The sequence below is a fragment of the Melanerpes formicivorus genome, unplaced genomic scaffold (genome assembly GCF_026170545.1).
Source record: "Melanerpes formicivorus ecotype bairdi unplaced genomic scaffold, bMelFor1.0.p_v2 SCAF_11, whole genome shotgun sequence".
NCBI lineage: Eukaryota > Metazoa > Chordata > Aves > Piciformes > Picidae > Melanerpes > Melanerpes formicivorus.
This window is the reverse complement of record NW_027142363.1, coordinates 4,116,535-4,138,805: the sequence shown is the minus strand read 5'-3', so window position 1 is coordinate 4,138,805 and position 22,271 is coordinate 4,116,535. Positions and strand designations below refer to the sequence as shown.

At 39.1% G+C, this 22,271-nt stretch overlaps 1 protein-coding gene across 1 annotated transcript in view; it reads left to right on the top strand.

Moving 5' to 3' along the window:
* The window catches only part of ROBO2 (roundabout guidance receptor 2), a 450,032-nt gene that overhangs the window by 341,968 nt on the left and 85,793 nt on the right, over positions 1 to 22,271 (top strand). Inside the window, exons 8-12 of the mRNA XM_068144426.1 lie at positions 3,703 to 3,827; positions 8,334 to 8,505; positions 15,419 to 15,624; positions 19,833 to 19,914; positions 20,561 to 20,726. Coding sequence (XP_068000527.1) covers positions 3,703 to 3,827; positions 8,334 to 8,505; positions 15,419 to 15,624; positions 19,833 to 19,914; positions 20,561 to 20,726 — 751 coding nt within the window. The remainder of the gene's footprint in view (positions 1 to 3,702; positions 3,828 to 8,333; positions 8,506 to 15,418; positions 15,625 to 19,832; positions 19,915 to 20,560; positions 20,727 to 22,271) is intronic.

Genomic DNA, 22,271 nt, shown 5'->3' with positions numbered 1-22,271 from the left:
AAGCAATATATTTCCTCTTAGAGCTACTGTCTTTGATTTTCAAATGCCAATTAAGCAAGAGTTTTTTTCTCCACTCTGTTTATTCCTATCTGGTTAATGTTACATATGAAACAGTAAAGGGTAATATGCTGATAGTCACAACACTCCGTTTCCTGCTTAATAACATTTTTTTTCAGCAAATTCTTCTAATGACCTTAATGTTTAGCTTGAATTAAGCATTAAAGTACCATATAAATGCAGCAGCTGAAGCACATCAAGCCTGCTGTTACTTCTCTAACTGTACTTGTTCAGAATGCTACAAAAAAATTCACCTAGTTTGAGAGAAGCAATAAGGGCACGAATTCGGTTTTGTCCAGCGTTCCACTGAAGCTGTCATGATCTCAGTTAACCTTTCTGTAAGATGGGAGTAGTAATATTTATTTATCTTTACAACAACATCAATATCTGAAGATAATGAGCTCTCTTTTTCTCCTTTTTTTTTAGGAGAATTGAAGAGCCTAAGTGCTTATTCTGTCAGAATAGCCTTGCTGTCACTGGGCAGGGTTGTTTTGCATTCTCTGGGGATAATGGCAGAATTAGTGCTTTGGTAGTTAGACTTGACCAAGAAACACTCCTGCAATTATTAACTGCTGCTTTCAGTTTTCCATTTGCATTATTCAACTAGAAGTTGATAGATAAAACTGATAGGGTGAAAACATTGTTTAAGTGCTGTAAACAGTGTCATTTTTATCAGAGGCTGTCTATGAACACGGCTGTAGCTGAATACAACAATAATTTTGAACAAAATTAGGGGGAGGTAAAAAAAAAACCTAGAAATTAGGTAGAAACTGAGACCTTTCTCTCTCATTCTTTGACTACCAAATTTGGTCATTGAAAAGTCTTCTATTGAGGCAAGTTCAGTTCTATTATATCTGCTCAAAACTTTGTATTATTCACCTACAATACAGCCTTGTGTATGTGAAAATGTTTCAGATGAACCCTTAAATTTACCTACCTTGCATTTGTCTGGTTACATGATTTGAAAGGTGGGCTCATGGAAATTACATGCCCTTCTTCCTTCTGTTAATCTGTTTCGGAGCACTGGCTACATAACATACCCCCAGTGCACCAAGCAAGCTTGCAAAGTCATCTTAGGCATTGATCATGATTAGGTATGATATATAGGATTGCCTTCTGAAGCCAGGATTTTAGCATCAGGATAGAAAGATTATGGTCTTGAGGCCACCCATAAGACAGCATAGACATAGGACTCATGCATAGTTTCTGTCAAAGGCAGATATAGCACCTAAAGATGTCAGAATTTTTCAGTTCTCTGCTCTGCCTGAGGTTGCTATTGATCTGTATTAATAACTTGGGCAATGAACTTCTATGGCTGAGCACCAAACACTGAACTAATTCAGTGATCTTTATTAAATGAGTGCACAGCTGTAGAGTTACCTACAGGTATGCCTATAGGAATTGAGGTTTCCAGTTTGCAGCTTAAAGGCCTTTCTCTCCTTACCTTCCCATATGTTAAATGAACATATGAGGAGGAGGTGAGGAGGAAGTTCTTCACCAAGCAAGTCATTCGTCATTGGAACAGGTTGCCCAGGGAGTTGGTTGAGTCACCATCCCTGGAGGCGTTCAAGAGGAGATTGGACATGGCACTTGGTGCCATGGTCTAGTCATGGGGTCTGTGTTGATAGGTTGGACTCGATGATCCTCGAGGTCCTTTCCAACCTAAGTGATACTGTGAACAAATACAGACACCAATTACCAGATTCTTGTTTTCTGAAACTGTAGGGGTTGCATGTGGAAATTCTAGACAAACTAAGGGAAAACAAGTAACTTCCTGCAGTCCAGCACTTTAGGAATAGTACAGTGTGAGTTTGGATCCTGGAGTATGTGTAGCAACACTTCTGCTCTTACAGAAACCTCAAAACATACAGATATAAACATGCAGCAGCAGGGCACCTGGCCCTTCATCCCTGCCCTTCCAGAAGATTTAGCACCTACTGAGGCCTGGGGAAGACCTGGCTGCTTCTTTTTCCAGAGAGCCCAAATCTGTGTTTAGGATTGTGAGCCAGAAGGAAGACTCCTCATGTTCTCCTCACCCTCTGCCTTCCAAACTAGTGGTGATTCATGTTTATTAAGTGCTTTGTAGTTCTTGTTTTGAGAGTGCATTATACCAGCACTATTAAAACTGGTGCTCTTTAGACTCCTGCTGATCTGCAAAGCCTTGGGAAGTACCTCATGAGATAACTGCAAAATGTATTAAAAAAAAACCCCATCAGATCTGCATGCATTTCTATGCAGATAGCAGATTTATGTCTGTGCTGTCAGCAGGTGTAATCGGAAGCAGGGTCTTGATTGCTCTTCATGCCTAATTAAATAGTTTGTAATTATAATGATGAAAATATGGTTTTCTAAAACACTTAAATTCTGTTTACCTAAAAGCTTAGTGTTCCTAAACCATCCTTCTCCAGAATCACCAAACCAATAGTGGAATAAAATAACTCTCGTTGGAGTGTACTTTTTTAACTGTTTCTTCCCCTTCTTCAGCCTGCTCCAAAAGTTAGTTAATAATTTTTAAGGTATACCAAATAGAATAAATCCAGTTCCAGTGAATTCTGATGTTGAACCAAGGTGGCAGTATTTGCATGTAATGCATAGAAAAGCCATTTGCTTTATGACATTGTGCTCAACAGAATCAGACATCAACATTTTTTTTCTCTCAAATCTTCCAACACAGCTTCTCCCCCACTTTCCTTCTGCACATCAGCACCTTTTCTTTGCCTTCTTATTCCCACCAAGCACTGACAATATGTTCTCCATCAGTACTCCCAGATAAGTCAAACTGCAACTATCTTTTAGAAATTGTTCACTTCTGACTGTGCTTCCTGGCCTTCTACATCTGAATACTGTTAATGCCATCTGCTTGAAGATATAGCCAGCCCTGGTTCTTCTTTCTTGTTTTAACTCACTTTCTCTTTTCTTTTCCTTTTCTCTTCCTGATATCTTGGAATACCTATTCTTTCTTGACCACAGCTCACTACTGCCCTCTAATACTTCAACATTTCCTTCTTTCTTGGCTTTACACAAGCAGAAATCTGGACCTCTCAAGTTTGTGTTGTTTTAGCAACTGTTCTTTTTACAACAGATCCTCCTTCCCACTCCATTCTTGACCACAGTATCTCAAGAGAAATGAGGGAGCTTTTGAACTTCTCTCCTGCTGTCATGAAAAATGCAGTCTCTATACCCTAATTCATACCTTGCAATACTTGATAGGTCCAACACAGTGAGCTCCATGTAGTGTAGAGGTTGTGAGAGTGCTGATGTCTGCCCAGACAAAAGGTAGAATACATCCAGAGTCAGCATCATAAGCACCTGACTGCTGCTTAGCATTTATTGTCATCAGAATTTACTCTAGCATGTATGGCTGTAATGTTTTTGGGGAAGTTTTTGTGTGTTTGGGGGTGTTTGTTTTTGTTTTTTACAACTGGGGATATCACATACTGCTACTGCTACTCTTTTTGTTCCTCTTGTTGTTGTTGTTTATATATTAGTTCTGTCTATACTAATTAATGTTTCTGATGTTATGTCCTTTGGCATAAACCAAATCTCCATAATGTTGTCTCTTTCCTTCAATATTCCTCATCTCTCCTTTGTAAAATAGCCTGAATTTACACCTTTCTTGGTTTGTTTTTTTCCCTTACATTGTAGCTCCTCCACAGTTTGTGGTGAGACCACGAGACCAGATTGTAGCCCAGGGTCGAACAGTGACTTTTCCTTGTGAAACTAAAGGAAATCCACAGCCAGCTGTTTTCTGGCAAAAAGAAGGAAGCCAGGTATGTTACTTTCTGAATAGCTGTATTGTTACATTTCAAAGACAAGCATTTATATCACCTTTCATTTTAATTTGCCTTAAACCAGGAGTTTGTCTTTTACATTACCGCTGTTCTCTACCATTTTTTCCTCTCTTTTAAAAATATTAATATTGGGAAGAACTCAAAGTCAATTTAAGTTCATGAAACTTGTGCTAGGTGCTCTATAAGCATATAAAAACCCAATAGTATATATCTTAAAGACTTTTCATTCTGAAACCCCCAACAAACAGGTGGGTGAGACAAACATAGGAGATAAAAAGTTATGACTCAATTTTTTACTAATCAGAGTCAGTAATTACAGTTCACAACCTGTCTAGACATGATGAAGCAGATATACCTCTAGCAAGCTGATTTGCATTGGCATATTCTCATAGTGCATACAGATACAGGTTTCCAACTGGCAGATTCTTTCTCCAGGAAATTGTCTCAGGAAATTTCTGAATCTCATTTTGTAGATATTTCCCTGACCCTTATTGTCATTTTTTGAAAGCAAAATTTCTGATGTTGCCAAAATGTTGTTGCCATCAGTCCTTACTAACTTGTATAGCTTAGTATTTTACTGTCATGCCATAATATTTTTTGTTGCTGTATTAGCAAAATGTCACAGCAGAATTCACACCTTCCTACTTTCAACTTTTTGGTACATTAAATCTGAACACTGCAACCTGTGTGCTGTATTCTTTTTTGCACATGAGAAAAGATTGAAAGGGGCAAATTGATGCCCAAGGATAGTGTCTTCTGCAGCTCCATGATGAGGATTGTCATGGCTACATCTGTCTATGTATCTATCCCACGTGCTTTCCTCCATTGGCTGAATCAGTCTTTTCAGAGCCCTGTGCTACTTTTTCCCACATGGCAATTATGTGAGTTAGCTCATGTATCTGCATTGTGCTATGCAGAGCAGATGTGCCTTTTGTCTAATCTGGAGACACTGTGTGTACCAGCTCAGTTTAAAAAATGGGGTAAGAACTGAATTGAGTATCTTCTGCTCTGCCTCACCTGCTTCTGCTTCACCTTCTCATGAGGTCAGATAGCTGGTCCAGAATGACAGAATCAAGGCTGACAGCACTTTGTATTCTGTTGCATTTGTGGCTTACAATCACATAACACCATTACTTTGTAACGTAAGCTTGTAGGTGTGCAAGCTTTATCTTCAGTATGTTTTCTTCCAGCGCATTATTTGGGGAACTTTAGATCTAGCCTCCATGCATCACATCCTGGAAAAGCATAGTGTTGTGAGTCTTACTAAAGTGAAAATTATTCTAAGGGGAAAGTAGAAGAGCATATTGAAATTATAGAAGTACTGATGTGCTAGCAAAACATTTAAAAACCCTTCCTTGTAAAGCATTTTAATAACATGGTAATGTTTATGTAAAGTGAGCTTATAGTGTCACACTTGAATCTAATAAAGTGGACATCCATCATGCTGTAATAAAGAGAAGAGCTTCTAATTAAAGTAGGACATCATTTGCAGGATTAAAGTCATTTAGCGTAATTGAAAAGTGTTAATACTCTATTTTATCCTCTTCCACTGGTATCACTTCAAGGGTAAAAACATTTTAAGGTGAAAATGCATCTTGTGTCTTTAATTGAATGTTATTACCTACTGATTTTACCATGCTGAAGCTATTTAATTATAAACCTGGAAAATTAATTACCATATTGAGAACTAGGTCCCTGAGGGTTAGAATGGTCTTTTTTTGGCCAAATAACTGCAACATAAAAATTGATACCTGCATGCTTGAAATGTGATTCACTACACCTCTCTGTTAATCTTAATTGAGCATCAGTGAAGTAACATAGGTTAGCCTTACCATCTCAGTATGCAATTTACCAGATTTTACATGAAATGCCATATAATAGATGAGTTTCCCCATGCTGTATATCATCACATAAATCTGGAGAGCAGTGCTTTGGCCAAACTGCATACTTTGAGTGCCTGGCTATAAGTTGCTGCTTGACTTTACAATGCTTGTTTCAGCTTTTACTCGAGAAACTGTTTGCAGCACTACTGAGAGCTTTCACAGTAATGTTATGTAGTCATGTTAGCCCACTCCAGTAATTGTAGGGCATTTGTCATCGTGAATCCATTTTTCAATCCCATGTTTCTGAGCACAACCAGCTGGAAGGGAGGGGAGCTGTTCCCTCCTGAGTAATTTTTTGTGCCAGTTTGTGCAGAAACATCTGGTCCTTTGTACTTGGTAGCCTTTTCCCCAGTGTCTAACAGCCACCTGTCAATGAAATGCGTCAGGGCAGGGTGTAACCTTTAGACTCCCTGAATTAAATTCTTCCTTGAGATAAATTCAGTGCTATTATATCAGGAGTGACTTTGGTGCTCCTGTTTGCAACTCGGCATGCAACCACTGTGCCCAAATGAGCAACCCAACAGCTAATTAAACCCAGTAAAATTGTGAAAACATTATAAAAGGAGTCATACTATAATTGAGGGCAAATAATAATTCATAGATATCTAGTCCTTGAAGGGAGGAGTCATGAGCCCAATGAACTCCTCCTGATATGTGGAATATTCACTGGAATGTGGGTCCTCTACAGAATAGATAGGCCCACGCTAAAGAATCAAAGGGCAGCCTCTCCTTTCTAATGCAGTGGATCTTTTTCCTCTAAAGAATTAGGACTTTGATCCTTGCACTGTGTTTTACATCGTGTTTCTGCTTACACTTCACATAATGAGTGATAAACGGAGTCAAGCTCAGCCATATACAAATTTTCAGCTGTCACATAGAGTGGAGTTTTCATAATGCCCTCATTCAGTAGGTATCTGTGTCAGGCAGAGGTTATTCTGAAAGTTTCAAGGCAATGCAGAAAAGAGCAGTTTTTGAGACCCACTTAGTCCTGTAGGTTGTAATTGTTTCAGAATTTTCACACTCTTTTTCTTATTGGATCCGACATGTTTACTGGCTGCATATTGATTTATGAGGGAAAAATTTGCTGCGAAGAATTTCTTGAACATTGACATTGAAAAGGAGTGAGCAAAAAGACTAACCCTAGGATGACAAGTAGCTTAGTAGGTTAATACAATTTTAAGGATACTTGGAGTGTCAGATCTTATTTAAAGCACATCTCTCTCCTTTTATTGCCAAAACCAGACAGTAAAGGTATGAGTTTCACTTCAAAGCAAATGTTTTAAAATCCAAGTTTATTGTCATTCCAAAATAATTTTGTAAACCATTAGGGTCTACTACAGAAGGCAATCTACAGCAAATGCATTGAACACCCTACTTCATGCTTTCAAATTTCCTTTGTAGCCTATGTAGGCAATCTTAATATGGAGTCATCATTAGAAAGCACAGGAAAGCTATACAGAACTAATGACTGTAAGCTTAGCTCTGCATGGTAACAGTGTCTTGGAATAGTCCTGCTACAAAGTACTGTAATTTTCATGGAGACTTGTTGAGTTGACACATTTCTTGTGTTTTTTAGTTATTTAATTCTTGTGTTGTTTAATTATTGTTTAATCTGTTCCCCTTTCTGTCTCATTGGGCAAGGCTGCTGACCTTTCTGTTCACATTTTCTCTTTTTCTTCTGTTCTCTTTTATTCACATCAAGAGCTGTGCAGATAGTGTACCTTTGTCATTAAAACCAATGCCATCACCACCAAAACCTTTTCAGTCTTTTTCTGTATTATTGATTCATTCAGTCCTTCATCATATGCAATAACTACCACATCCATTCCAGTTATTCTTACTGACATTTCTCTTTCCTGCGATCCAGCCCAAAGGCAAAAGCCAATCTCTCTCTTTTGTGCTAACTGATGTCTTATCCTACATGAAACTGTTTTTTCTCTCTGATGATTTCCACATGAAATTTATACTCTTTCTCTTCACCCTCAAGACTCCATGATGCTTTTCTGCCTTGGTATATGTCTGCTTTAATTTCCTTTTATTTCTCCTTCAAATTCTCAAGCCCTGACAGCTTCTCCTACTTTATGACCTGTTTGTATCTTCCTTACAGCTTTCCATCTGTGCCACACTCTTACTCGCTCCTTTGCCCAGAATGTATGCACAGCCAAACAATAATGCTTTGCTCCCTCAAGTCTTCCAGGATTTGATTCTTTCTGCTAGTTTTCTAATGTTTACTGTAGTATTGTGTCCTCCTGGTTTGATAGTGAACTAAGTATATTAGTACAATTACATTCAGAACGAAGATGAATGTGTCACAAGTACAAAACGCTCAAGTGTGATTGTTGGAAAATTTCTCCTCGCCTAGACCCCCCCCCCCCAGTCAGAACACACCACTGTGTGCTGTCAAAGGACTGTTTCTAATTTAAACAGCAAGTTGCCCAAGGCAGGGAAAGCTAGCTCTATGTGTTTGTGAAGTCATAACCACACTTATTTTTCCTTCGAGTTTATATATAGTACTTTTAAGGAAAGATCATCATCTCTCTAGCTGAGGGAAAAGTGGTGCTTGTGGTGTTTTGAACTGATGTGAGATGAATTGTCTTTGCAGAATCTACTCTTCCCAAACCAGCCTCTCCAGCCCAACAGCAGGTATTCAGTATCACCAACTGGAGACCTCACTATCACCAACATTCAGCGATCTGATGCAGGCTACTACATTTGTCAAGCACTGACGGTGGCTGGAAGCATCTTAGCAAAAGCTCAGCTGGAGGTTACTGACGGTGAGCTATAGAAATTCCTATTGTTTTTTTCCCATCAGAAGTATTTTCAAAGCAGTGTAAATAAAGGCATATGTGGTCACGTAATTGATACAAGTGAATGTACACATTTCTGCAGCAAATACAGTGAAAAAGTGTCTCTGCAATTCTCTGTGGTATGAAAAAGACATTGAAGTCTAGTTTGCCTTTTGCTTGTTTTCTAGAGGTTCCTTAGTAATGCAAACAAGGGACAAACCAGCCTAATGCAGGATTAGTGAGAAAAGAAGCTGTTCAGTTCACTAGCAGTGAGATAGGACTGCAAAAAACATAGGGAAGAATGAGTAAGTTTATGATTAACATATTGAATTAGGATGCAGAAAAACGAGGCTTGATTCTCACTAGTCTTCAGTATTATCTTAAGCAGCTAGTTTGGGAATGTGTCCTTAGCTCAATTAAATCAACTTACTGAAGTACTGTTGCTTTAGAGCAGAAGAAATACATAGTGCTTTTGTCCCTCTGTGTACAAAGTTCTAAGAATTTCTCAGTATGGTTAGATGTGAAAAACAATCCGTGCAAATACAGAGGTAGTGAAGAGTTTTCAAGAAAACAACTTCACTATATGGCCTGTCTAGATGCTTTCCATTTCAAAATTTGGGGCTTGAAGTGTATCCTGCCTTGAAGCTTACCTTACTCCATCTACTAACCTGTCTCTGTCACATGAAGAATCCTGTTGATATCCCACTTCATCTCACTGTGGCTAGAAGGCAGTTTGCATCCTTTAATGTTATTGAAGAAAACAACAGAACTCCTCTTAGACTAGGAAATTGTGGCATTTCCCAGCATCACTATTCCTTATCTTAACTGACTCATTAAATATCTCTTGACAGACTTTGATGAATTTTTGCCATTAAAACTGTTGTTATATGCAGAAGAGGTCTACTTTTACCGTTCCCTTAGAGACCTGCCTGCACCATGGAAGTTTGAAAAGATGTCTAATTCTGAATAATCTGGCTTTTCACAGGAGCATATTCATCAGGAGTGACAGGTAGAGAGGTTCAGGCTCATGTTATGGAGGTTTGAGCATTAATTTGATGCCTTTTCTTTGTTTTCCAAAAGCTGTCTATATTTTTGTGACAAGGGGAGATAATTTCTGCCATATCCTTGCACCTTTACAAGCATATTGCTTTTCTGTAAAGTAGTTTCTGGAGACTAAAGGCTAACCTTTGCTCTGCAATTTCTTCAAGTCCTTTCTTCTCATGGTCTATGACAAAATGATGCATTTTCATTCTATTCATATTTAAACATAGATTAAAAGGTCATTTAAAATTAATGGAAAGGCAGTATTTTTTAATATCTCTCTGTAGTGCTGCCTGATGCAGTTCCACGACTGTGATTGCAATAAATAGATCACAAACATTGGTTAAGAGGACATTGAGCTGTTAATGGGTGCACCTGCTGATGCTGTACGATTTACTGCAGTGGGCTGAGTGGATCAAATCAGGTTCAAGGATATTAGTGATGAGAAATTCCTCCTTTTGACAGACAAGGTCTGTGGTCCATCTCTATCTAATTCTTGTGTGTGTGGAAAAATAATAAATCCTAATTGACCTCTTTGGAATCTTCATTAGTTTAACAAGTCAATGTAAAGCTCACAAAAGCATCCCTGCTAGAATGCAAACCCCTCCTACAATTAATTCTGATAAAATGCAGTGTGCTTTCCACACTGCTAGAGAAAGCAGTAGCTGGTGACTATGATACTCCAGGAATGCAAGGCCTTTGTGCTTTCCAGAACCTGCTGACAGCGTGATCATTATGAAATAATGTGAGCCTGCTTTATAGAAATACCATTTCTTCCTTGAACTAAAGGGCAGGTGAAATCAGAAGGAAAGTGCCAAAACAATATTCTGAACCTATATTTTTTACTTGATTTTACTTAGGAAGTTAACCATCAATGTCTAAATAATCTGCTTTGGTTGATACTGAGCAGAAGTTGTGGTAGCTAGTGACTCTTATCAGTAGGGAAATCTAACTTAATGGTTTTAAGAATGTAAGAAAAGGCTGACACTGTGCATGCTGGCTATACACTTAAGCATTAGTGCTCTAGTTTTTGGCTGGTGATTTCAGTTTTACTTTATAGCCCAGAATTTTTCTGTTTGGTTAATGATTTAATAATAGTGGCGAGCCATCTTTTTCATTTTGAACACATTTTTGTTTGATCCAGAGTAATTTAGATCCAATTGAAGTTCCAATACAGAATGAAAACATATGTCATGTGCAGAAAAAACAAGTGCTTAATTATACCATATATAGCAGTGTTTCACTTGTTACATTTTTGCACTTACAAGTCTTTACTGGAAATATTTTTAACTCAAGTGTTCACATGATAAGAGATTACTAGCTGTGATAAAATGTGCTGAGTTGAGTGATAATTTTGCTGATTATGGACTGTGCTAAGAGCCTTCGGTGTATTTGAAATTCAAATCTTGTATTTTCTTGAAAGGCTATCGTATAATCGACTGTCTAACGCACATCTGGAAAAGCAAAATCATTTTCCAAATGGAGACAATCTCAGCAGCCCTTTCAGACTCAAGAAGTGAATAGGCAGCTGACAGTCTTGAAATGACAGGCAATGCAAATAAGCCAAATGCTTCCATTGGACTATACCTGAGCTCAGGATGAAAAAAACCCAAACTTCTTTACAATTAGCCATTTGTTTTATGAATGTACATATCAGGCACAGCATATTTTTGAGATCTCATTTTCATAATATCTAGGAATTATTAACATTTCTTGATAAATGTTTTGACCACGGCGTGCTCAACTGTAGGATCAGTCTACATTGGCTTACCCAGGAGAGTATTGGGATGGAGGAGCAAGCTCAGAAAAGCATAGCGTAGCTTAGCATAGCATAGACCAGGTTGAAAGAGCACCGCATCAAGTCTCCTCCTAAACACCTCCAGGGATGGTGACTCCACCACCCCCCTGGGCAGCACATTCCAATGGGCAATCACTCTCTCTATGAAGAACTTCCTCCTAACATCCAGTCTAAACCTCCCCTGGTGCAGCTTGAGACTGTGGCCTCTTGTTCTGCTGCTGGTTGCCTGGGAGAAGAGACCAGCCCCCACCTGGCTACAACCTCCCTTCAGGTATTTGCAGAGAGCAATTAGGTCTCCCCTGAGCCTCCTCCTCTCCAGGCTAAGCAACCCCAGCTCCCTCAGCCTCTCCTCATAGTGTTCCAAACCCCTCACCAACTTACTGGGGATTCATCTGGCAAAATAATAATGAAGTAGGTTAGGATATTAATTAAAAAGACTGTGTTTCTGGGCTTTGGATGAAAGCAAAAGGCTGGACTTAGAAAGATAATTCAGAACAGACTTTTTTGTTGTTTGGATTTGTGTGTGTGTGTGTATTTTGCTTTTTGTTGGGGTATTTTTTTGAGGGGGTGTTATTTTTGTTGGCTTTTTTATCTTTTGTGTGTGTGGTGGTGTTTTTTGAGGGGTTGGTTTGTTTGTTTGGGGGTTTGTTTTGTTTGTCAGATCTTCCTGGAAGAATTTAATATCACTCCTCTGCAAATCTGGCCACCGTGATTCCTATCCCTCACCAAATGCATGTTACGTGTTTTACAGCAAGTGTGACAGTTTCAAAACAGAGAGACTGGGAACAACTTCACAGCCCCTTGTAAGGCTCTTCCAGAAAAAAAATAAAGTAAAAGAGCAAGGGTTTTCCACCTCTCAGGAGGGCACCCTCTCCTATCACACTGATGTTCGTCGTGAGGAATTTTTGACTTCTTTAACTCACCAGGAAAACTTTTGAAATCTTTATTTTTGGAAGAGCCAAAGTAAAGACTTAATTTTGTCTTTCTCTTAATTTCCTGTTGTAATTTGACCAAATTCTACTCAAATTTAAGCACAGCTTCAGTTGATCCAAATTGCACTTGTAGTGAATAAACTGTTAACAAATTAACATTAATTAATAAGGATAGGATAGGATAGGATAGGATAGGATAGGATAGGATAGGATAGGATAGGATAGGATAGGATAGGATAGGATAGGATAGGATAGGATAGGATAGGATAGGATGGGACAGGACCAGACCAGGTTGGAAGAGACCTTCAAGATCATCGTGTCCAACCTATCATCCAACACCACCTAATCAACTAAACCATGCACCCAAGCACTCTGTCAAGTCTCCTCCTGAACACATCCAGTGATGGTGACCCCACCACCTCCTCAGGCAGCCCATTCCAATGGGCAATCACTCTCTCTGTGTAAAACTTCCTCCTAACCGCCAGCCTAAACCTCCCCTGGTGCAGCCTGAGACTGTGTCCTCTTGTTCTGGTACTGGTTGCCTGGGAGAAGAGAACAACCTCTGCCTGTCTACAACCCCCCTTAAGGTAGTTGTAGAGAGCAATAAGGTCACCTCTTATAATCTGTGTTCAAAATTTAAGCTATTATCACAATGGATACCTGATCATTTTTGCAGTTACATGAAAACCATTTTTTACTTGAAAAGCATTTTTTACTTTCAAACCATGTTTTAAAATTACATTCATTTTGAAATCATCTTACCTTTTACTATGCAAATGTATTTCGGTCATGCAAATGTTTCTGTCGAGTAGATACAAAAGTTTCCTGCTGGGAGAAAAAAAATGTAAAATATAAGGAGAAAATATTAAAGTTATAAAAGAAACGACAAATCCCCCCAGCCTTTTTGGTCCCTTACTAATGAGGAGACCTAGGTAGTAGCAATACCAGCAAGTATACACATTTTAGAGAAGATTTACAAGTCATAGTTTTGAAGACAATACAGTCGTTCACAGATCAGTGGAAACCCTAAGTGTTCATTTAACCTTTAGCCTTAGTGTCATGGAAACCTGTAGTGGTCTTTCACCCATAACACCCTTGAAAATGAAGATTCCTTCTGGCCAGGAGACTTTCAATTACACTATTGATCAGAGCTATTTAAAGGATTATGAGCTCCTCATTTGCCCTGTAAAAATACCGCATTGCATGCCTAAGAACAGTATCTGTAATGCAAGAGGTTTTGAAAACATCTACATGCTACACACATGAAAGGCAATTAGATGCAGCAAATAACTTCAGTGGAATGGTTAGCAACTTTCATAATTACTTTTCCTTATTTTTTTGACTGTCTAGAAAAAAATTGATTTTGATGTTTGACCTTAGATATAAAGGAAAAAAATCACAGAGCTGCATTTTCATTTTAATATACTCGTAGTGCAGGTATGCTGATAGCACATACGAGCTGAGATCAATTTTTATTATACCAAATGGCTGAACTGTGTAGTCATAAGGAACCTTAATGACATTAGAAATTTCCCATCAGGGTGCAAATGCATTGTATTTTCTCTTTTCTTGTAATATAGTGTTTCCTGTTCAATCTGGGTGCAGCAGGTGATATTTCAGAATTTCCAAAACAGCTCTCACCTTCTGATGTTAATAAATAATCTGTATTGGCTTTCTAATTTCACTGTCAATTTTAATACATGTTATGAACTCACACTCCAAGGTGGTACTAATACCAATTATGCTATCCTTTGTGTGTCTTGTTAGCAAAAGAAGGTAGTTAGGCTATTTGCAACACTGCAATTTCAGAAACCATTATTTAAGTTATGAAATCTGCCACTAACATCTCCCTAATGTTTTTCTATTTATTAAGTCCTGGAATGAAAGTGCTTTGGTTCCAGAGGTTTGCATCTCAAACAGCTCAAATACAAGAGATGCCATACAGCTGCACAATGATTAATTTTTATTTCATTGTTACAGTCAGATATTGTGTATGGATTATAATGAAATAGGTTGTCAGCTAGAATACGTGATTCAAACTCAGCTGACATCAGTGGAGGTGGTCTAAATAACAGCTAGTCCTGCCTATTACAATATTTAATACTGACTCTATAATGGTTTGGTTGTTCTAAGATTTCAAGTGGCAGCAGTGTGGCAGGTAAATATGTAGACATGAAATATTGATTCTGTTATACTTATTTAATGCAAGAGTCATAACCTTTTTTATCTTCAAGTATCTGACATTCATTTTGTATAAACACATTCATTAGAAACTAAGAGTTATATTTTACTGCTTAACACACATAGCTCTCCCAAGTGCCGGGTTCTACACATCGGCCACCACAACCCCATGCAGTGCTACAGGCTGGGGTCAGAGTGGCTGGAGAGCGGCCAGGCAGAAAGGGACCTGGGGTACTGGTTGACAGTAGGCTGAACATGAGCCAGTAGTGTGCCCAGTTGGCCAAGAAGGCCAATGGCATCCTGGCCTGTATGAGGAATAGTGTGGCCAGCAGGAGTAGGGAATTCATTCTACCCCTGCACTCAGCGCTGGTTAAGCCACACCTTGAGTACTGTGTCCAGTTCTGGGCCCCTCAGTTTAGGAAAGATGTTGAGTTGCTGGAATGTGTCCAGAGAAGGGCAACAAAGCTGGGGAGGGGTTTGGAGTACAAGCCCTATGAGGAGAGGCTGAGGGAGCTGGGGTTGCTTAGCCTGGAGAAGAGGAGTCTTAGGGGAGACCTTCTTGCTGTCTACAACTACCTGAAGGGAGGTTGTAGCCAGGTGGGGTTTGGTCTCTTCTCCCAGGCAGCCAGCACCAGAACAAGAGGCCACAGTCTCAAGTTGCACCAGGGGAGGTTTAGGCTGGATGTTAGGAAGAAATTCTTCCCAGAAAGAGTGATTGGCCATCGGAATGTGCTGCCCAGGGAAGTGGTGGAGTCAGCAGCACTGGAGGTGTTTAAAAAGAAACTGGATGAGGCACTTGGTGCCATGGTTTAGTTGATTAGATGGTGTTGGGTGATAGGTTGAACTCCATGATCTCAAAGGTCTTTTCCAAGCTGTTTAATTCTGTATTCTCTAACTGCAGCAGAGGATCGTTAAAAGAGTGGATGCCAATGCATATGTCACTGTTTAGTCTTGACAGATAGGCCTCCACCCATCATCCTCCAGGGACCAGTCAATCAGACTCTGGCCGTAGATGGGACAGCTTTGCTGAAGTGCAAGGCAACCGGTGACCCCCTTCCTGTCATCAGCTGGTTAAAAGAAGGATTCACCTTCCTGGGCAGAGATCCTAGAACATCCATACAGGATCAGGGAACGCTTCAGATTAAAACTCTGCGGGTGAGTAGTGGTAAAACAAGTGGTACAAGAATAATCTTGCACTGTTGGTGGCACATCTGAACATCTGAAGCAGCTCTCTGTCTTTACCATCTGTTCTCCTCAAAATTAACTTTTCTCTTTTCTGTAAACTTTTCACCATGTCCATGTCCTATTTCATTCTTTGATACTGGGCAGGGCGGGGAAGCATCAAACTGTCATCAGATATTTCTATTACAATTCCCTAAAAATAGAATTTATAGTTAAAATCTTAAGTATGTTGCAACAAAACACATGAGCTTGGAGCAGGTAGACATGTAACATGACAAGCCTTCCTCATCATTTTGGTTGGTCTTACCAAGAAGCCATTGTCCTGTTGTCAGCACCTGACCGTAATTTTCCGGGGAGCTATTGTGCTAGCAAGCGATTCTGGAGTTCATCAGGGTTTGGCTGAGTGCTTTTTCCATCAATGAGTCTTGGGAATCTTGAGATGCCTGATTTATTCCAATGTTACACTTGCTGGAGACAGTCTATTAGGCTGCAGATGGGAGAAGACAACTAATACTGTAACATACATGCAGTCTTATGCAGAGAGATTTCTGTTCAAAATGAAGTCCTTACCATAGTATTTATATTTGGACAGAAGATAGTATATTTTTTTAAAGTATAAAGAATTTTTACAGTATTCTAAATAGCAGATTTTGTTGATAAATATTGTATCACTGCTTTTGTTTGGGCTTTAATTTTGCCCTGTTCAAAGATATTTGTGTGTGTCCAGGAATGGATATGGAAAAATAATAAGCAAATGTAATTATTTGTTGAGAGCTTATAGGCAACAAATGTAGATGAATTGTTAACTTCTTGGAACAAAATGGAATTTATTAAAAAATTTATGCTAGCTTTCCTTGAGTAAACAATTTATCCTTCCTCCCTGGACTGAAGGCAGGTTTAGGGCATGAAGGTTAATGCATTTTTCCTGTAGAGCTGGATTAGAGAGTGCGCTTGAATAGTCAAGATTCCCCAGTAGTGTTAGAAAGCAGCAATTAAAGATGGAAGCTTAGTGATTTCAAACAAACTTTCAGGCATTGGTGATGGCCTTCTGTGGAGTGTCCATGAGGCAGAAGCTCCTGGGACACCTATCTGCATGCAGCTATGCAAACAATGAAATTGGTTCTGAATCATGCCAGTGCATTAATCTCAGTGCTAGAGTCACAAGGTCTGTAAACAAAAGGGGGGAAAAAAAGCCTGCAAGGGGAGAAGAAAACAATATGAGTAGAGAGTGCAGTTTTGAAAGACAGGAGGCTTTTATTGATCCCTAACTGGCTCATTCACTAGTAACCAATTCACTTTAAAGGCTCAGAAAGACATTTTTTTCTAAAACCCTTGATTGCAGTAATGTGCACTGTTTGACTTGGATTTAAGAACAAAACCCACACACAACCATAAAAACAGGCTTCTTCCATGCCTTGCAATTTTTAGGAATTAAATATGGATTTAAATCTGGAATGTTTACCTTTTTGCTCAAGTCTACCTGAGCAAGAACTAGCAATGCTTTGTAACCATAAAATGGCCACATAATATCTTCAAGTGTACTTCTATACTCAAGTTCAAGGCAAATTAATAATCACCCACATGTCAGCAGCCTTCTCCTCCCCTTGCAAATAATGAGCACTACTGCAGCCATAAAAGATTTCAAGATATCCATAAAGATGAGCCAATGCTATTTAAATCTTTAAGACCATCTTCTTCTGCTGTGAAACTCTTGCTGTGTGTAAATCAAATTATTCAGCAACCTGCATCAGTCACAGTGAACCATGGGCCATGGACAAAAACACGAACCTAGTGATTTTTCTGATGTCTTCCCAGTCACTCTGAGGAAGTAATGCATCACTCAGTACCCTTTCAGACAGGTCAACACTGATGGAAAATTCTCTTCTGCTATATAAAGTTGTAGGACACCAGATTTAGACACCTGCATTAGCTAAGGAAGAAAACTGCTTATTTTGCTGGACAGCAAAGATTTTCCTACTCTCCTCCTGTTATTTTTCCATAGCACAAAAAAAAAAACCCACAAAAATTATAAATTGTCAGTATCCAATCCATCCCCAGCCTGGAAGTTAGATAATTTGCTGTAACTTGCAAGAGGCAACATATCTCCAGCTTACTCTGTATGTTGTGTTTGCCTTCTGCAAGTTACTGTTGTGTATACCACATACTTCATTGAGTATGCACCATCTGTCATGGTAGTTCACAAATGAAGTTGCAAATCATAGCCTTGAGAAATATTCTCCACTATCATGTAATGAAAAATTACATGTTTCATAAAAGCTCTGAAGAAGCAAAGTAAAACACTACTTTAGAATGCTGTAAGGCTGTCCTCCTCTGGAAGGTCTGTCTTCTTTCAAGAGTCTCCTTTCCTTAGCTGTACTTCTATATTTTGAGACTCTGAGCCATCTCCTGAAATGCAAGTTATGTTTATTCTGACAGTTGAACTGGCTTTAATCAGTTGCTTCCTGCCCCTAACAAAGGTACACTGCAATTCACAGAATCACAGAAACATTCAAGTTGGAAAAAACCCTCAGGATGACCAAGTCCAACCGATAATGCTACTCTACAAGGTTCACCCCTAAACCATGTCCCAACAACCTTTAAACTCATCTGGGGTTGGCAACTTAAACACCTCCCTGGGCAACCCATTCCAATGCCACTCCTTCCATGATTTTTTTTTTCCTAATGTGCAGCTTATCCAGTCTAAACCCACCCAGTTGCAGCTTGGGGCCATTCCCTCTTATTCCATCACTAATCACCTGGGAGAAGAGATCAGCAGTAGCCTCTCTACAATGTCCTTTCAGGTAGTTGTAGGCAGCAATGAGGCCTCCCCTAAGCCTTCTCTTTTTCAAACTAAATGGCCCCAGCTCCTTCAGTCACTCTTCATAAGATTTGTTCTTCAGGCTTTTCACCAGCTTCGTTGCCCCCTGCACTCACAGAGTGCAGAGTGTATCTGAAGAAAATACCAACAAAATTGAAACATGACAATTAAAAATCAATTAAAATATGTATCAACAAGCAATCTAATAAGCATCTCACTTATTTGCCTTGACATTGTTCTTGAAGAGTGAGGTGTAAGCACATTTGCTGTAAGGCCAATCTGCATTTAGCAGCAAAGCCATTACAATTCCTTAAAGTCCAATAAAGTTTCTTGGATGCAGTCCTATTTCCATTCAGTCATCTGATAGTGAATATAATTCTTCTCCTTTATCACAAGAGTCAGCATATTCCCTCTCCCACTTCTGTCTGCAGATTAACATGCTTTATTTGTAGTGCTCTATGTATTTTGTGCTTTGTAAAGTTACTGGTTTCCATCCATTCTGTAGTCATCACTCGTACCTGTCTCAGAAATCTTTAAGTAAAAAATAGCAAAACACTTGGCAAATTTTCCAGCAGAACAATTTATACAGCAGTGAGATTAATGTTGACAATATAATTCAAAATGGTTTTCCCAATTAAATTTGAAATATATGAGCTGAGAAGGGAATCACAGTAGTTTTATATAAGTTCATTTATTGCTTGTTGCTACCAAAGTGTCTTGCAAGCCTGAAAGAAAAACCCCATATGAGAGAGAAGAAAAGTAAGCATAGTGTAAGATCCAATCCAATTCTGATGTTTGAAAATGTGTTGGAGGAGTTGTCTGTGAAGAGAGAACCACTATTAAGTTTCAGCAACAGTATTTGTATGTGTGGTGGCCTCTATAGAAGTTACTTCACCCGTCATAAGAGTCTAAGATGATGTAATGGCCTTCCTGGCACTGGGCACTGTATTTCTTCATCATCATGGGATAATGAATGGTGAGATTTTGTCCTCTAAGAAGCAAATTATTGTTATATTGCTACCTGATTTCACCTGAAGTTGTAACCGATGCAAAGATCCACACTGTCTAAAACATACATTCTATAGGACTTACATACTGTAGTGGTACCCTTAACAGTATCACATTTGGAATTAGAAAAGTATTAGATGCAAGTAATCTTATTATAATTCTCTGAAAGTAATCCACCATTAAATGGTTGTTTGAAAGTGCCTGGTGTCCTCTAGTCTGGTGTAGAATGTAGGCTAATACTTCTTATCCAGAAACATTTAGGTAAAGAAATTCAGAGTGAACTGAGTCAGGTGATTCTATAAGGTTGTTAAAACTGCTCTTAACTGGGTTTGGTTTTGCTTTGTTTTATGTTTAGCTGTCCGATACTGGGACTTACACTTGTGTTGCCACAAGTTCTAGTGGGGAGACATCTTGGAGTGCTGTGCTGGAGGTGACAGGTGAGTAATACGCAAGGGCTGGTTTTCAGTTAGGACAAAATGGGCACTGTTAGAGCAGCCCAAATCAAATAAGATTTTCTAAACATTCTGGGATTGAGTTGGAGAAGTTTTAGATGGGAAAGCTGGGGTCCTTTAAGTGTCTTGTGGGGCTTAAATGCCCATTAACACTGCATCCATTTGTGTTTGCCTCCAGTAACAATAGTATGCTGTAAGTCTTCTAAATAGGAGTAGTAATAAACTGTGAATTCATCCAGTGATAAGCGTGGGCAAGAAAAACACAGAGGCCTATCAAAGTTTGGGAATACTGAAGCTGATCTGAAGATAAGAACTTTCTCAGCCTTCTAGTAGCTGAGTTTTTGATATTTTATGTAAATTTAAGCAAAAATGAGCTTTTTTATTGGTTTTTTTATATAATCTTTTGTGGTTGGCAAGTTTTTTTTCTCTCAGTGTGTACCTAAAGAATGATAGTTTTTCATCCAAAAATAAATGTGGCAATGCAATTGTTGACTTAGCTCTTTACAGAGTAAGAACATTGGTTATACTGATTTTGCAGATGTTTGGCATGTTTGTTGTTTTACTCTTCAACTTTGACCAAATTTATACAATCGAGGATAAAATGTAATTGTTTTATGTTTGCCCTTCGCAGAATCTGGTGGAGCAACACTCAGTAAAAATTATGATATAAATGACCTCCCTGGGCCACCATCCAAACCTCAGGTCACTGATGTTACTAAGAACAGTGTCACCCTCTCCTGGCAACCAGGGACCCCTGGAAGCCTACCAGCTAGTGCATATATCATTGAGGCTTTTAGGTATGTGAATTATTCCACTCATAATCTCCTTCCTTTCTAATTTTGCTGAAACCCTGGTACCAGCTGTTCTCCTGGTATTGTGGTATCCTTTCGGAGTCTGCATGCATCATTAGAAGTTCATTAAGAGACTCAAGTCTTATGGCAGGCATTGATTCTTGATTTTTAAATTGATTTTTTTTTTTAATTTATCACTTTTTTTTTTCCTAAGTGATTAATTAGAGAAGCATCTAGCCATTTCTTCGGATTGACAAGGACGTAAGAGGACAATGCTGTCATTATTTGTTGCTTTTCCCTTAGTATTGATGATCAGTAAGTGTCTCCTGTGGGAACAGCACAAGTTAAATCATTTAGCCCAATGTTATCTTTATTATCATAGTGCAAATACTCTGAAAGTAAACAGATAGTCCTGAAGCCTTTTCTGCACTCTTTAATTCCTGTTCTTTTTAAAGCAGCACCTATTAAAGAGTCAAAACACTTTAAATTTCTGGTTTTTACTATTTTAGGCAGATTAAAACTAGAGTTGATAATTTAAGGTTTCATTCTGGAGCCTGAGGCTGAAGAGAATCCAGCTGCTCCTTTCCACACAGCAGCAATTAATATGTGCTACAAAAGAACTCCTCTAAGCTCCAATTTAGCAAGTTCAGTTAAGCATGGGCCGTACATCTCACATCTACCAGTAATATACACTTCAAGTTTGAAATGTGCTCATTCTTAAAGGTTGTCTTCAATCAAGATGTTCAACAAATGACAAATCATTTATTCACTATTAATTAAAATTCATGCAAAAAAAAATGTCAAAATGCATGTGTATGCAAATTCAAGAAGTTATAATGATAACACGTCGTCCTGCTATGTTAACGTGCAAAGAACATTATGGCAAAGGCCCTTACTAGTGAGTAAGTTGCCAGCAGCTCTCTCAGATTTATAGACAGTGAGATTGAGTGCACCCTCAGCAAGTTTGTAGATGAGTGGTGCTGTTGATAAGACTGAAGGATGTGATGCCACCCAGAGGGACTTGGATAGGCTGGAACAGAATCTCATGAGGTTCAGTAAGTCAAAATGCACAGTCCTGCACCTCGGTCAGGGCATCAGTCCTTGATACCAGTACAGACTGGGAGATGATGAAATTGAAAGCAGCCCTGCAGAAAAGGACTTGGGAATACTGGTGGATGAGGAGTGGGACATGAGCCAACAATGCACACTTGAAGCCCAGAAGGCAAATTGCATCCCAGGCTTCATCAAAAGAGTGGCCAGCAGATCAAGAGAGGTGATTCTGCCCTTCTACATCCAGGTCTGAAATGAGAGACACAGATCTGCTGGAGCAGGCCCAGAGGAGGGCCACAAAGATGATCAGATTGCTAGAGCACCTCTCCTAAGAAGACAGGCTGAAAGAATTGAAGCTGATCAGCCTGGAGAAGAGAAGGCTCCAATGAGACCTTATAATTAGATTTCAATAACTGAAGGGGACCTACAGAAAGGCTGGAGAGGGACTGTTTAGGAGGGCTTGTAGCAATAGGGCAAGCAGAAATGTTTTAAAGCTGAAGC